General features: G+C 39.6%; 2 protein-coding genes across 2 annotated transcripts; both read right to left on the bottom strand.

Annotated features, from left to right (window-relative positions):
• Positions 1 to 3,209: 3,209 nt before the first annotated feature.
• On the bottom strand, positions 3,210 to 4,211 carry LOC117727846 (trace amine-associated receptor 1-like). Its single transcript, XM_034528355.1, has one exon. The coding sequence runs from the start codon at positions 4,209 to 4,211 to the stop codon at positions 3,210 to 3,212; it is 1,002 nt and encodes a 333-aa protein (XP_034384246.1).
• Positions 4,212 to 10,030: 5,819 nt separating this feature from the next.
• On the bottom strand, positions 10,031 to 11,032 carry LOC117727845 (trace amine-associated receptor 1-like). The gene has a single exon (XM_034528353.1). It carries the CDS (start codon positions 11,030 to 11,032, stop codon positions 10,031 to 10,033), a length of 1,002 nt encoding a protein of 333 aa, XP_034384244.1.
• Positions 11,033 to 13,183: the final 2,151 nt, after the last annotated feature.

Here is a 13,183-nt window from a genome sequence, read left to right as displayed (position 1 = left end):
GGGTTCTGTGGGAAGACCTCCAAATGCTCAATGTCAATGCCATATGTAAGAACAAGGTCGAGGGTGTGGCCAAAGCAGTGAGTGGGTTTCTGTACTCTCTGACAGAAGCCAATCGAGTCCAACAATGAGATAAATGCAGTACTAAGGCAATCATTATCAATATCCACATGAATATTAAAATCTCCTACAATAATAACCTTATCAGTTTTAAGGAATAAACTTGATAAACACTCTGAAAATTCAGATATAAATTCTGAATATGGACCTGGTGGCCGGTACAGTATAACAAATAGAATTGGCTGTAATGTTTTACAGGTTGGATGTGAAAGACTAAGAACAAGGCTTTCAAATGAGTTGTAGTTTAGTTTAGGTTTAGGATTCATTAATAGGCTTGAGTCAAAGATGGCTGCTACTCCACCTCCTCGGCCGGTGCCTCGAGGAATGTGAGTATTAAAATGACTTGGAGGAGTTGATTCATTTAGGCTGACATATTCTTCATGGCTTAGCCAGGTTTCAGTAAGACACAGTAAATCAATGTGATTGTCTGATATTAAATCATTTACTAATACAGCTTTAGATGACAGAGATCTAATATTTAGGAGTCCACATTTAATTATCCTGTTTTGTTGCACTGTTGCAGTAGTGATGTTATCCTGTATGAGGTTATTTTGTATGACTCCTCTTCTGGTTACTTTTGATTTAATTAATTTAAGTGGCCGTGGGACAGACACAGTCTCTATAGAGTTAAGGTTAAGGGTGGGTAACTGCTCGGATGGAAGTGCAGAGAAGGGAGGAAGACTTCCTGATCTGAACTCTGGGTCATGGATTAAGTCCGCTAATCAACTTTGCCATGTTTGCAGAAATGAGACGCGCTCCATCCCAAGTGGGATGAATGCCGTCTCGACTCATCAGATCAGGCTTTCCCCAGAAAGTCTTCCAGTTATCTATGTAGCCCACATTGTTTGCTGGGCACCACCTGGACAACCAGCGGTTGAATGACGACATGCGGCTATACATGTCATCATTGATCAGATTGGGGAGAGGGCCAGAGAAAACTACGGTGTCCGACATTGTCTTGGCATAAGTACACACCGATTCCACATTAATTTTAGTGACCTCTGACCGCCGCAGTCGGGAGTCATTACCGCCGGCGTGTATTATAATCTTACTGTAACTACGCTCATCTTTAGCCAGCAGTTTTAAACAAGATTCAATGTTGCCCGCTCTGGCCCCTGGGATGCATATGACTTTGGTCCTTGGCTTCCCTATCTTCACGTTTCTGACTATGGAGCTACCTATAACCAGAGTGGGTTTCTCAGCGGGTGCGTCGCTGAGTGGGGAAAACTGGTTCGAAACGTGAAGAGGTTGGCGGTGCTCAGTGGGCTTCTGTTTAGACTTAAAACCCCTTCGAACAGTCACCCAGCCATCCGGCTGCTCGGGGGCTGCCGGGGGACAGCTAACAGAGGCTAATGCTAAAGGCTCCGACCGGGTATGGGGGGAGGCGGGCTAACTAACGTAACTGTCTGAGCTTCGATGGTGCGGAGCCGTGCATCTAACCCACTTAGAACTGCCTCCAACCAGCAAATGAACTACACTTGTTGCATGTACCGTTATCCTTAAGACAGGCAGAGGAATAGCTATACATGAGACACTCTGAGCAAGAGGGAGCGGGAGGGGGAGAAGAAAACATCGAGAGCTGCTAAGCTGGCAACCGGAAGTGATGCAATACGCTTACCGGAAGAGAGAGAGCGATGCGTTCAGGAACCTCACGAGATTTTCAGAGTTGTATTGCCCCTGACAGTAGACTTGTCCTTTAACTCCCACGTTAAGCAAATCTCAAGGATTGAATTTTTGATCTACGTAACATTTAAAAAATCAGGCACATCTTGTCTCAAAAAGATGCAGAAAAGCTGGTTCACGCATTTGTTACTTCTAGACTAGATTACTGCAACTCCTTATCAGGCTGGTGCAAGATCACATTACTCCTGTATTAGCTGCTCTGCACTGGCTTCCTGTAATAATCAAGAATCAAATTTCCCTTACACCGTGTATACTGTAATAAGCAAGACAGAGTAGATCCAAGATGTTAATCTTTATTGTTTTCCTTTAATGACATCTATAGTCAATGAAAATCTTCAGAGAATGTTACACTACATAATATCTGTCAATACAAATACAGCACAAGTTCAGAATGGTAGATATGCTTATGACGATATCAAAGATGCCACAAGCAGGTCAGCCACAGGGACAATAAGGTAGTGTGTGGAAGCGTGAAGCTGTTTGAAGTAAATAATGATTATCACAAGGTTTCCAGATGTTGTTACAACAGTTAATCATGAGCCAAGGAAAATATGTAACTCCACATAACATGTAAGAGGGCACTGCACATTGTTCTGATGGCCCATTACTACTATGAAACAACATTAGTCAAGTCTGTTGCATTGGACCAGAAGCCCATTTTTTTGATAGTCCGTTATCCCGAAACAAACATCAATTAAAAGGCCCATTGCTCGGAAAAAATCTCCGTACAACAAATAGAAGCAAACGGCTAATTATTAGGCAGAATGACTTCATTGGAACTAACTGGCAAAGGCAACCCCAGCCTCTTATTACTCGTTGACTTTGTTGGTTAGATATCCAGTGAGAATACCAGTGTACGTCAAACTTATTATGTGATGTCTTTGCCATTGTAATAACAAACATTTGGGATTTGGAAAGATCCAGTGATCTCAATCTGCTTAATAATGAGCGATGTGCCTTTGTTTGTTGCAGATAGAGTTTCTTTCATTTTTTCGGACTTTTGGGGTTTCGGAGTAATGGGCCGGAACATGGAACAAAGACATGGCACCTCTGTGGAAGGGTTTTTGGCTTTAACAAAACTATTCTACAGATATAGTGACATTTTTATATAAAATGAAATATGATATATGAAAAGACAATAGAGCCAGATGATTAAACAACCTGTGAAAGGGCTTTAGGATGGTGAAATTAATTGCTTTGGTAAACTGCTTTACGAAACTTTTTTAGATTCTGATCTGATCTGTTACCTGCAAGTGTTGTGTTATTATTTACTGATTTTACTAGTATTAAAGTATTATGTATTACATTCTTATTTTTTTTAACGCAAAATACCTGGGTACATAGTGGTAAAATAAAAATGTTTTATATTTTCACCGAAACTAAAATGCCATTTAAAAGAAAAAGACAAGTCAAAGAAGTTTTGAGTTAGTAAAGTCCCCTCGAAATAGTTTTCCAGAAATGATCATTCTAAAAGCTGATCTGAACCAGGTGTAAAAGAAAGCATAAATAAATGGATTGAGCATTGAATTTGACAGTGTTAGCCAGTTGAGTGTTTCAATCACAGCAATTGGTGTAACATCGTACGTTAAAGGCTGAAAGGTGATACAAAGAAAGTAAGGAGTCCAACACAAGATAAACACTCCCAAAACAATAGCCAGAGTTTTGGTGGCCTTTCTCTCCATCTTACTCACAGTAGCCCCAGACTTTGTGTTCAGACCAGTTGTGTTCTGAATGTGGATTGCCTGTCTTTGTGCAACAAGGAAAATGTTCAGGTAGATACTAAGCATTATAAGGACTGGGATATAAAAGGAAAATATACACGCAAATATGGTTGATATTAGAGCATCAATTAAGCAACTTTCTTCACATTTTCCTTGATTAAAACCTGCTATTATAATGCTGATTCCAATCAGAGCAGCAACTGCCCAGCTCATCAGGATCATAATCCCACTGACACGACCATTTACTTTACTTGTATAAGCAAGAGGCTGACATACTGCGTAGTATCTGTCAATAGAAATACAGCATAAGTGCAAAATGGAAGCTGTGCTCAGTGTAATATCAAAGCTTCCTCGTACTTTACAAAACAAACGCTCGTGATACCAACATGAGGTTACAGTGAAAGCCATGCTGAAAGGAAAGACTATGATCCCAACAAGCAGGTCAGCCACAGCCAGAGAGAGAATAAGGTAGTTAGTAGGAGTGTGGAGCTGTTTGAAGTAAGAGACAGAAATTATAACGAGAAGGTTTCCACATATTGTGACAACGGACAATGCGCCGAGGAAAACATGTAATAGAACACATATTACGGAAGGGTTGCTGGTGAAGAAGTACGTTGTATTATCTGTCTCGTAGCAGGTATGTATGTCGTTAACAGTGTAAGTCCTGTTGACAGTCGCTTCTGGATCCATGCTTATACATAGATTCCTGAAATTCAAATTTCCAATATCAACCATATACACTGAGGAACGTTTTCAAATACTTGAATATTTATTTTAGCATGTGTAACCACAACAACATAAATGTTCTTCAAAAACTGAGACATTAACAAAACATTTGTAGTTTATTAAATTTCATACCATACCACTCAAGTTAGATGACGCATCAGTGTGGCTGTGTTTCCCCATTCTCTGTGCTAGTGTACAGAACCTTTGAATGTGATGCTAAAATATTTAATCCCCACCTAATTACCATAATGAATACACATGTCTACAGTCCAATCAGATGGGATTTTGTCAGGACGAACTTTGTCAGTTCGTCCTATTATGATCACCATAGATCACGGGGGTGAGGTAGTACTTTGGATCTTTGCTGCAAGCAATAAAGTTGCCTTTTGTTCCTATTTGGCGGCGTTTAGGTCCTATTCTTGCCGTTCTCCCGTGACAATATGACGAGTTTCTATGTTTCTCATGATTAAAATCACCACTAACCTTTCTATGCCTATCTATTTGAAAAGTACCTAGAACGAAGTAAATAGTAAAACGATAAATGGACTTGTACTTGTATAGTAAAGCATTTTTACCCTACATGTCATCACTCACCAATTCACACCCATGTATACACTGATGGCAAGGGCTACCATGCAAGGTGCCACCTGATTATCAGAACTAACCAACATTCATACAAATACATTGGAGCAATTTGGGGTCAAGTGTCTCGCTTAAGGATCAACAGTCTAGCAGAGCCGAGGACATCTTGTGATAAATTCTTCACTTAGCTTACCACTTGAACTTGCGCTCAGCAAATTACATTGTGTCTAATCACTAAATTCAAGATGAAATCAGTTTGCAGGCTTTGTGACAGCAGATATATTTTTTATTGTTGCACTATTTTGGTGTGAAGATGTAAAATGATTTCAACTCACTCAGACCATATGTCTGCTATACTACACAGTACTTTTTACATTCAGATGGTGTTAACATAATGCCTGTTGAGAAATTTTAAATAGTCTGCTTACATTATGCGTTGCACATGTTATGCAGAGTTGACAAGATGCTGTGCATGGACCAAAACACCTTTAGTTAATCAATTTATTGTTATCAATTTATCAAACCAAACCTCCCCTTTGTCGCATGGTCTTTTACCCGTGTGACAACTCACCATAGAGAGAAAAGAAATGTTTAGGGAGACAAGTTATGCCAACAGATTAAATTTTTTTTAGAGCGACCAGTTTGGCTGCCCGTGCAGAGAAATGGTGAGGAAGAGAATCGTTCACAAGGGAGGCACAATTTGAATTAACATCAAACCCACACGATTACTCTCTATGGATGGCTCACGTGATGTGGAACCACCAACATTCAATTTAATTCAGTTTATTTTGTATAGCCCAATATCACAAATTACAAATTTGCCTCAGAGGGCTTTACAATCTGTACACATACGACATCCCTGACCTTTGACCTCACATCGGATCAGGAAAAACTCCCCAAAAATAACCTTTGACAGGGAAAAAAGGGAAGAAACCTTCAGGAGAGCAACAGAGGAGGATCCCTCTCCCCGGATGGACAGATGAATAGATGTCATGTGTTCAGAATGAACAGCATTTACAAAGTTACATAAACACATTACATGAATATGACAATGTATGAATGGAACTCCAATCCATGAAACAGAAGGAGGTAGAGAGGAGGGGGGGGGGGGGGGGGGGGGCGGGGCATCAGCAGGGCCAACGCGGGAGGCCGGTTCACCAGCATCAGACACCTCCAGGTCCAATGGACCCTATGAGACGTGAAGTCACAACGACTCCGGGGAGGAAGCAGAGTTAATAAGGTGCAATGGAGAGATGTAAATTCATCCATAAGTAGAGAGAGAAGAGGAGATAGGTGCTCAGTGTATCCTAAAACATCCCCCAGCAGCCTATAAGCCTATAGCAGCATATCAAGGGGCTGGACCAGGGCAAACCTGATTCAGCCCTAACTATAAGCACTATTAAAGAGGAAAGTCTTAAGTCTACTCTTAAATTAGGTGACTGTGTCTGCCTCCCGGACTGAAAGTGGAAGCTGGTTCCATAAAAGAGGAGCTTGATAACTGAAGGCTCTGGCTGCCATCTTACTTTTTAGGACTCTAGGAACCACAAGTAGCCCCGCATTTAGTGAGCGCAGCTCTCTAGTGGGGCAATATGGTACTACAAGCTCCTTAAGATATGATGGTGCATCACCAATCAAGGCTTTGTAGGTGAGGAGAAGAATTTTAAATGTGATTCTTGATTTTACAGGGAGCCAGTGCAGAGCAGCTAATACAGGAGTCATGTGATCTCTTTTCTTAGTTTGTGTGAGTACACGAGCTGCAGCATTCTGGATCAACTGGAGGGATTTAAGAGACTTATTAGAGCAGCCTGATAATAAGGAGTTGCAGTAATCTAGTCTGGAAGTAACAAACGCGTGAACCAGCTTTTCTGCATCTTTTTGAGACAAGATGTGCCTGATTTTTGAAATGTTACGTAGATGAAAAAATGCAATCCTTGAGATTTGCTTAACGTGGAGTTAAAGGACAAGTCTTGGTCAAAGATAACGCCTTGATTCTTTACAGTGGTGTTGGATGCCAGGGCAATGCCATCTACAGAAACCACATCACCAGATAATTGATCTCTGAGGTGTTCAGGCCCAGTAAAATAACTTCAGTTTTGTTTGAGTTTAACATCAGGAAGTTGCAGATCATCCATGTTTTTATGTCTTTAAGACATTCTTGAATTTTAGCGAGCTGGTTGGTCTCCTCTGGTTTGATGGATAGATATAATTGAGCATCGTCTGCATAGCAATGAAAGTTTATGCAGTGTTTCCTGATAATATTTCTCAAAGGAAGCATATATAAGGTAAATAAAATTGGTCCAATCACAGAACCTTGTGGAACTCCGTGATTAACGTTGGTGGTCATTGAGGCTTCATCGTTTACAAATACAAATTGAGATCGATCTGATAAATAGGATTTAAACCAACTTAGTGCGGTACCTGAAATGCCAATCCACTGATCCAGTCTCTGTAATAGGATGTCATGATAAATGGTGTCGAACGCAGCACTAAGGTCTAATAATACCAGTACGGAGATGAGTCCTTTATCTGATGCTTTAGGAGGTCATTTGTAATTTTCACCAGTGCTGTCTCTGTGGTGTTTTCTAAATCCTGACTGAAACTCCTCAAATAAACTATTATGATGGAGAAAGTCACACAACTGATTTGCGACTACTTTCTCAAGGATCTTAGAGAGGAAGGGAATGCGTGATTCAGATTTGTGGAACACCATATGTTTTCAAGCTTTCGTGAAGTTTGCTTTAGGTCGCGGGTCTGAGGGTTCTACCAGTGAGCAAACCTCCTTTGCCTCACTGTCTTTTTCTTCAGTGGTGCTATCGAGTCAAGTGTCATTCTCAGTGAGCCTTAGTGCTGCGTTCGACACCATTGATCATGACATCCTATTACAGAGACTGGATCAGTCGATTGGCATTTCAGGTACCGCACTAAGTTGGTTTAAATCCTATTTATCAGATCAATCTCAATTTGTATTTGTAAACGATGAAGCCTCAATGACCACCAACGTTAATCACGGACATCCACAAGGTTCTGTGCTTGGACCAATTTTATTTACCTTATATATGCTTCCTTTGGGCGACATTATCAGAAAACACTCCATAAACTTTTATTGTTATGCAGATGATACTCAATTATATCTATCGATCAAACCAGAGGAGACCAACCAGCTCACTAAAATTCAAGAATGTCTTAAAGACATAAAAACATGGATGACCTGCAACTTCCTGATGTTAAACTCAGACAAAACTGAAGTTATTTTACTGGGCCCTGAACACCTCAGAGATCAATTATCTGGTGATGTGGTTTCTGTAGATGGCATTGCCCTGGCATCCAACACTGTAAAGAATCTCTAGTTATCTTTGACCGAGACTTGTCCTTTAACTCACATGTTAAGCAAATCTCAAGGACTGCATTTTATCATCTACGTAACATTTAAAAAAATGTATGATCAATTCACCGTTCGCTGGCTCCTGACAATCTTTCAAAGAATCCCTTTCCTAGACGGCAATTGTGGTGGCTGAAATTACGAATTTACGAAAAATTACGAATATCGAAGAAACAACTTGTCTAATGAAATCGTTTATTCTTTCAAGAAGATGCACCGTTAGTCACTACGAGTCTGCCAAGGATCCACTGAAGAGTCACAATTCACATGGCATGGATAAAAGAGAAGAAAGGTAGGGGTTCAGGTTATAAAAACCAAGGGACTGGTCAGTGTAGGAATCAAAACATCTGAAGATCTTCGTCCTGCCCGTAATTTATGACCTGTCATACATTACGGTTACGGCGTTCTCAGGTTACGTGTGCGCATGTGCGATCTCGAGGTCCAATATGGAGGCAAACTAGCAATCGGCTGACTAGCTCTTCAGGCTTCTGGACAGTTACCTGACAGACCACGGGCTGAACGCACCACTGTTTCCACTCTGTGAGGAGACGGGAGCGGAGCTTTCAGCTGCTTCACAGCGAAGCTCGGTGGCTCTCTTGAGGAAAAGTGTTGTCACGAGTCTTTGAGCTCAGAGACATTAAACATCCGTCACATGCATGACACATGTCATACAGGACAGTACGATACAATTGAAATTGTACTCAAATTATCCATACACATATTATTCTGCAAAGAGGAGGTGGATTCAGTTTATCATTTATTTTATCTTTAATATAATTTTTGGAGTAAAATGTATTTATTCAATTATAATTATTAATTTGCAGGCACGTTTGCTGATGAACAATTTCTGAGGAAATTGGCAATGACACATTTGGAAAGCTGAATGAATTAAATCTTCATCTTCAAGGCTGTGGTGGCCTGTTCCTTGTTCCTGTTATCTGTGCCACGTTACGAGATGACTCACACGTGCAAACGCTCATATAATGACTCTCGAGACGTTGATTCCATTTCCAACATTCATCCACTCCACCTTCCTCAGCTGACAGACAAGATATTTAAGATAAGATAAGATAAGATAATCCTTTATTAGTCCCTCAGTGGGGAAATTACAGGATTACAGCAGCATTGCTCACAGTAATAAGTAAAAAACAAGTAGTATAATAACAGAAATAAGATAAAAGAGTAAAAACAAGAAGAATATTATATTATTAGTATTATTTACAACACATATTTGAACTTGTTTTGTTTAGTTTTTCACAGGTTGCACTTATTGTTATTATCTTGAAAATATATTCAGTGCCAAACATGTTAATTGCAGCCACAATAAGCTATTTGCCAAATATTAGTTCTTTTTTGCACAACTTTATTTGCATTGTTCTAACAAAGTGATTGCACTTTTTATTTGTTTTTGTCTGATGGAGCAATCTGGTTTACTTGAAAGTGATTGCAATGTTCTTTATTATATTATTTGAAAAAGGAAAGTTGTTATTTCAATAAAAATTTTGCATAGACCATTTAGTTACAATTTCTTTGGGGCACGAACATTTTTCTTCCTCTGAAGTGGGGCGAAAAAAAAATTTGAGAACCACTTCACTAGTACCAGAATGTCGTAGTCAAGTACTTCAACAGGTCTTTACTTTTTTAAGATTCTAAATTGTATTATTCCAAGTAATTTTGTGATTTGCGTTAGTTTCTCATTATTTTTTGGAAAATAATTTTTGAAACAACAAAGCTCATAAAGGATTATTCGCATAAATATGCAGTTCTGAGTCAAATGTAAAGTACAGTTGTGTGAACCCATAATCATCTGTATTGTGTCAAGTCAAGACAGTTTTGAGTTAGTAAAATCACCTTGAAATATCTTTCCAGAAATTATCATTGTAAAAGCTGATCTGAACCAGCTGTAAAAGAAAGCATAAATAAATGGATTGAGCATTGAATTTGACAGTGTAAGCCAGTTGAGAGTTTCCATCACAGGAACTGGTACTGAATTATAACTGAAAGGCAGAAAGGTGACACAAAGAAAGAAAGGAGTCAAACATAATAGAAAAACTCCTAAAACAGTAGCCAGAGTTTTGGTGGCCTTTCTCTCCATCTTACTGACAGTGGCCCCAGACTTTGTTTTCTGACAGGTTGTGTTACGAATGCTGCGTGCCTGTCTCTGTGCCACAAAGAAAATCTTTACATATATACAGAGCATTATTATCACTGGAAGATAAAATGTCAATAAAGGTCCAATAGTGTTTTCAAGGAGAACATCAATTAAACACCTTTCCTCACATTTATCATTATTTAATCCAGCAATTATGATGCTAACTCCAATTAGAACAGAGACCCCCCAGCTCACCAGGATCATGATCACAATAACACGACAGCTTATTGTAGTTCTATAAGTCAGAGGCCGACATACTGCATAATACCTGTCAATAGAAATACAACAGAGGTTCAGAATAGAAGCTGAGCTCAGTGATATATCAAAACTGCCTCGCACTTTGCAGAATACACCCTCATGATACAAACACGAGCTCAGTGAGAAAGCCATGCTGAAAGGAAAGACTATGATCCCAACAAGCAGGTCAGCCACAGCCAGAGAGAGAATAAGGTAGTTAGTAGGAGTGTGGAGCTGTTTGAAGTAAGAGACAGAAATTATAACGAGAAGGTTTCCACATATTGTTATAACAGACAATAACATTAGGAACATATATAATAATACACAAATAATGGAAGGGGTCTTTGTCAGTATGAAATAAAAATGATCTATTTCGTAGCAGGGATGTGTGGCAGTCACAAAGTTGGTCCGGTTGAGAGTGACTTCAGGTTCCATGTTTTAGGGTTCCTACAATTAAAGACAATTAATATTAGCAATAAGCATTTATTTGATTGATTCAATGGTATCTGGGCAATAGGCCCAATTTGATACCATCTCTTTAACATTTCAGTGCATTTACATCTATGCATTTATTTGTCATATTGTGTTGAAGTCAAGCCTGACACATAAAATACGAAACAGAATGTATAAACAAATATATATAAATTATCAGTCAACTCAACAACAATTCTAAACATTTTAACATCCTACCTGTTCAACCCTCACGGTTGTCCACACATTAGTGATGAACCTTCATATTTATCCACATCTATATAATCACTAAGATTGTTGTTGTCCAATCAGGAATGGGACTGCATCCTGTTTGCATGAGATGTCAAAGATAGAATGAAAGGACATAGTTGATTTTTTTTAGTTTGCCACAACACGATTTCATTTGTTGTTTATTTTTACTTTTGGTCTCAACCAGACAGTTAAATTGTAGTGCTGAAAGATTGAGTGGTAAACTGGCCGATTGGAGTAGGAATTTCATATTCGGAATTTCTATATGAATTTTCAGAGTATTTATGTGGATGTTGATAATGATTACCTTAGTGCTGCATTTACGTCATTATTAGACTCGATTGGCTTCTGTCAGAGAGTACAGAAACCCACTCACTGCTTTGGTCACACCCTCCACCTTGTTCTTGCATATGGCATTGACATTGAGCATTTGGAGGTCTTCCCACAGAACCCTCTTCTGTCGGACCATTACCTCATAACTTTTGAGTTTATACTCCCGGAGTGTACACCGTTAGTCAAAAGTTTCTACACCAGATGTCTAACTGACAGTGCTGTAGCTAAATTTAAAGAAGTGATTCCTTCTGCATTTGATTCAATACCACGTCTCAATGTGACGGAGGACTCCTGTGCTAACTTTAGTCCGTCCCAGATTGATCATATTGTCGATAGTGCTACAGGCTCACTGAGAATGACACTAGACTCGATAGCCCCACTGAAGAAAAAGACAGTGAGGCAAAGGAGGTTTGCTCCCTGGTATAACCCTCAGACCCGCGACCTAAAGCAAACTTCACGAAAGCTTGAAAGCATATGGCGTTCCACCAATCTGGAAGAATCACACTTAGTTTGGCGAGATAGTCTTAAAACATATAAAAAGGCTCTCCGTAATGCCAGAGCAGCCTATTACTCATCAGTAATAGAGAAAAATAATAACAACCCAGGTTTCTCTTTAGCACTGTAGCCAGGCTGACAGAGAGTCACAGCTCTGTGGAGCCGTGTATTCCTATAGACCTCAGTAGTTTTAATTTGGATGGTTTTTTTCCAATCAACCTTTTCCCAATTTTCTTCAACGGTTTCCAATCAGGAATGGGACTGCATCCTGTTTGCATGAAACATTGAAGATACAATGAAAGGACGTAGTTGACTAATCAATTCAATTTCAATTCAGTTTATTTTGTATAGCCCAATATCACAAATTACAAATTTGTCTCAGAGGTCTTTACAATCTGTACACATACAACATCCCTGTCCCAGGACCTCACATCGGAGGTAGAGAGGAGGGGGGGCGGGGCACATCAGCAGGATCAAGGCAGGAGGCCGGTTCACCAGCATCAGACACCTCCAGGTCCAATGGACCCTATGAGACGTGAAGTCACAACGACTCCGGGGAGGAAGCAGAGGGTCATAAGGTGCAATGGAGAGATGTAAATGTATCCATAAGTAATGATGTGTTTGTTTTTTTGTATGCCACAACAATATTTCATTGTTAATTGATTTTACTTAGATTCTAAACAAAAACCTCAATGGCAGATTTTATTAAATCTTGTTTGTTAAAGCAGTGTTGCCAGGTTTGGTCGTACACTGGTCGATCGTACTTGTTTTCATCAGCTTGAGCTTGACAGAAGTGTAGTGGGTGGTGTCATGTCCAAGAAACGCTATTAGGTTAAGTTAATCAGTTTTGTCTTGTGTCCATGTTGTCTCGTGATTTCCTGTTTTATTTTGAAAGTTAACATTCCTCTCGTTTCAGGCAACCCTGTGTATTTCCCTGATTGTCTGCCTCGCCCATGATTGTTTTCACCTGTGCCCTTACCCTGTGTATATATTGTCTGCGACTCCCTTTGTATTTTTTTATTTTGTTACTTTGTTCAT

This window comes from Cyclopterus lumpus, chromosome 24 (genome assembly GCF_009769545.1).
Source record: "Cyclopterus lumpus isolate fCycLum1 chromosome 24, fCycLum1.pri, whole genome shotgun sequence".
NCBI classification, from domain to species: domain Eukaryota; kingdom Metazoa; phylum Chordata; class Actinopteri; order Perciformes; family Cyclopteridae; genus Cyclopterus; species Cyclopterus lumpus.
Note: the sequence above shows the minus strand (reverse complement) of the source record. Positions and strands in the feature narration are given on the sequence as shown.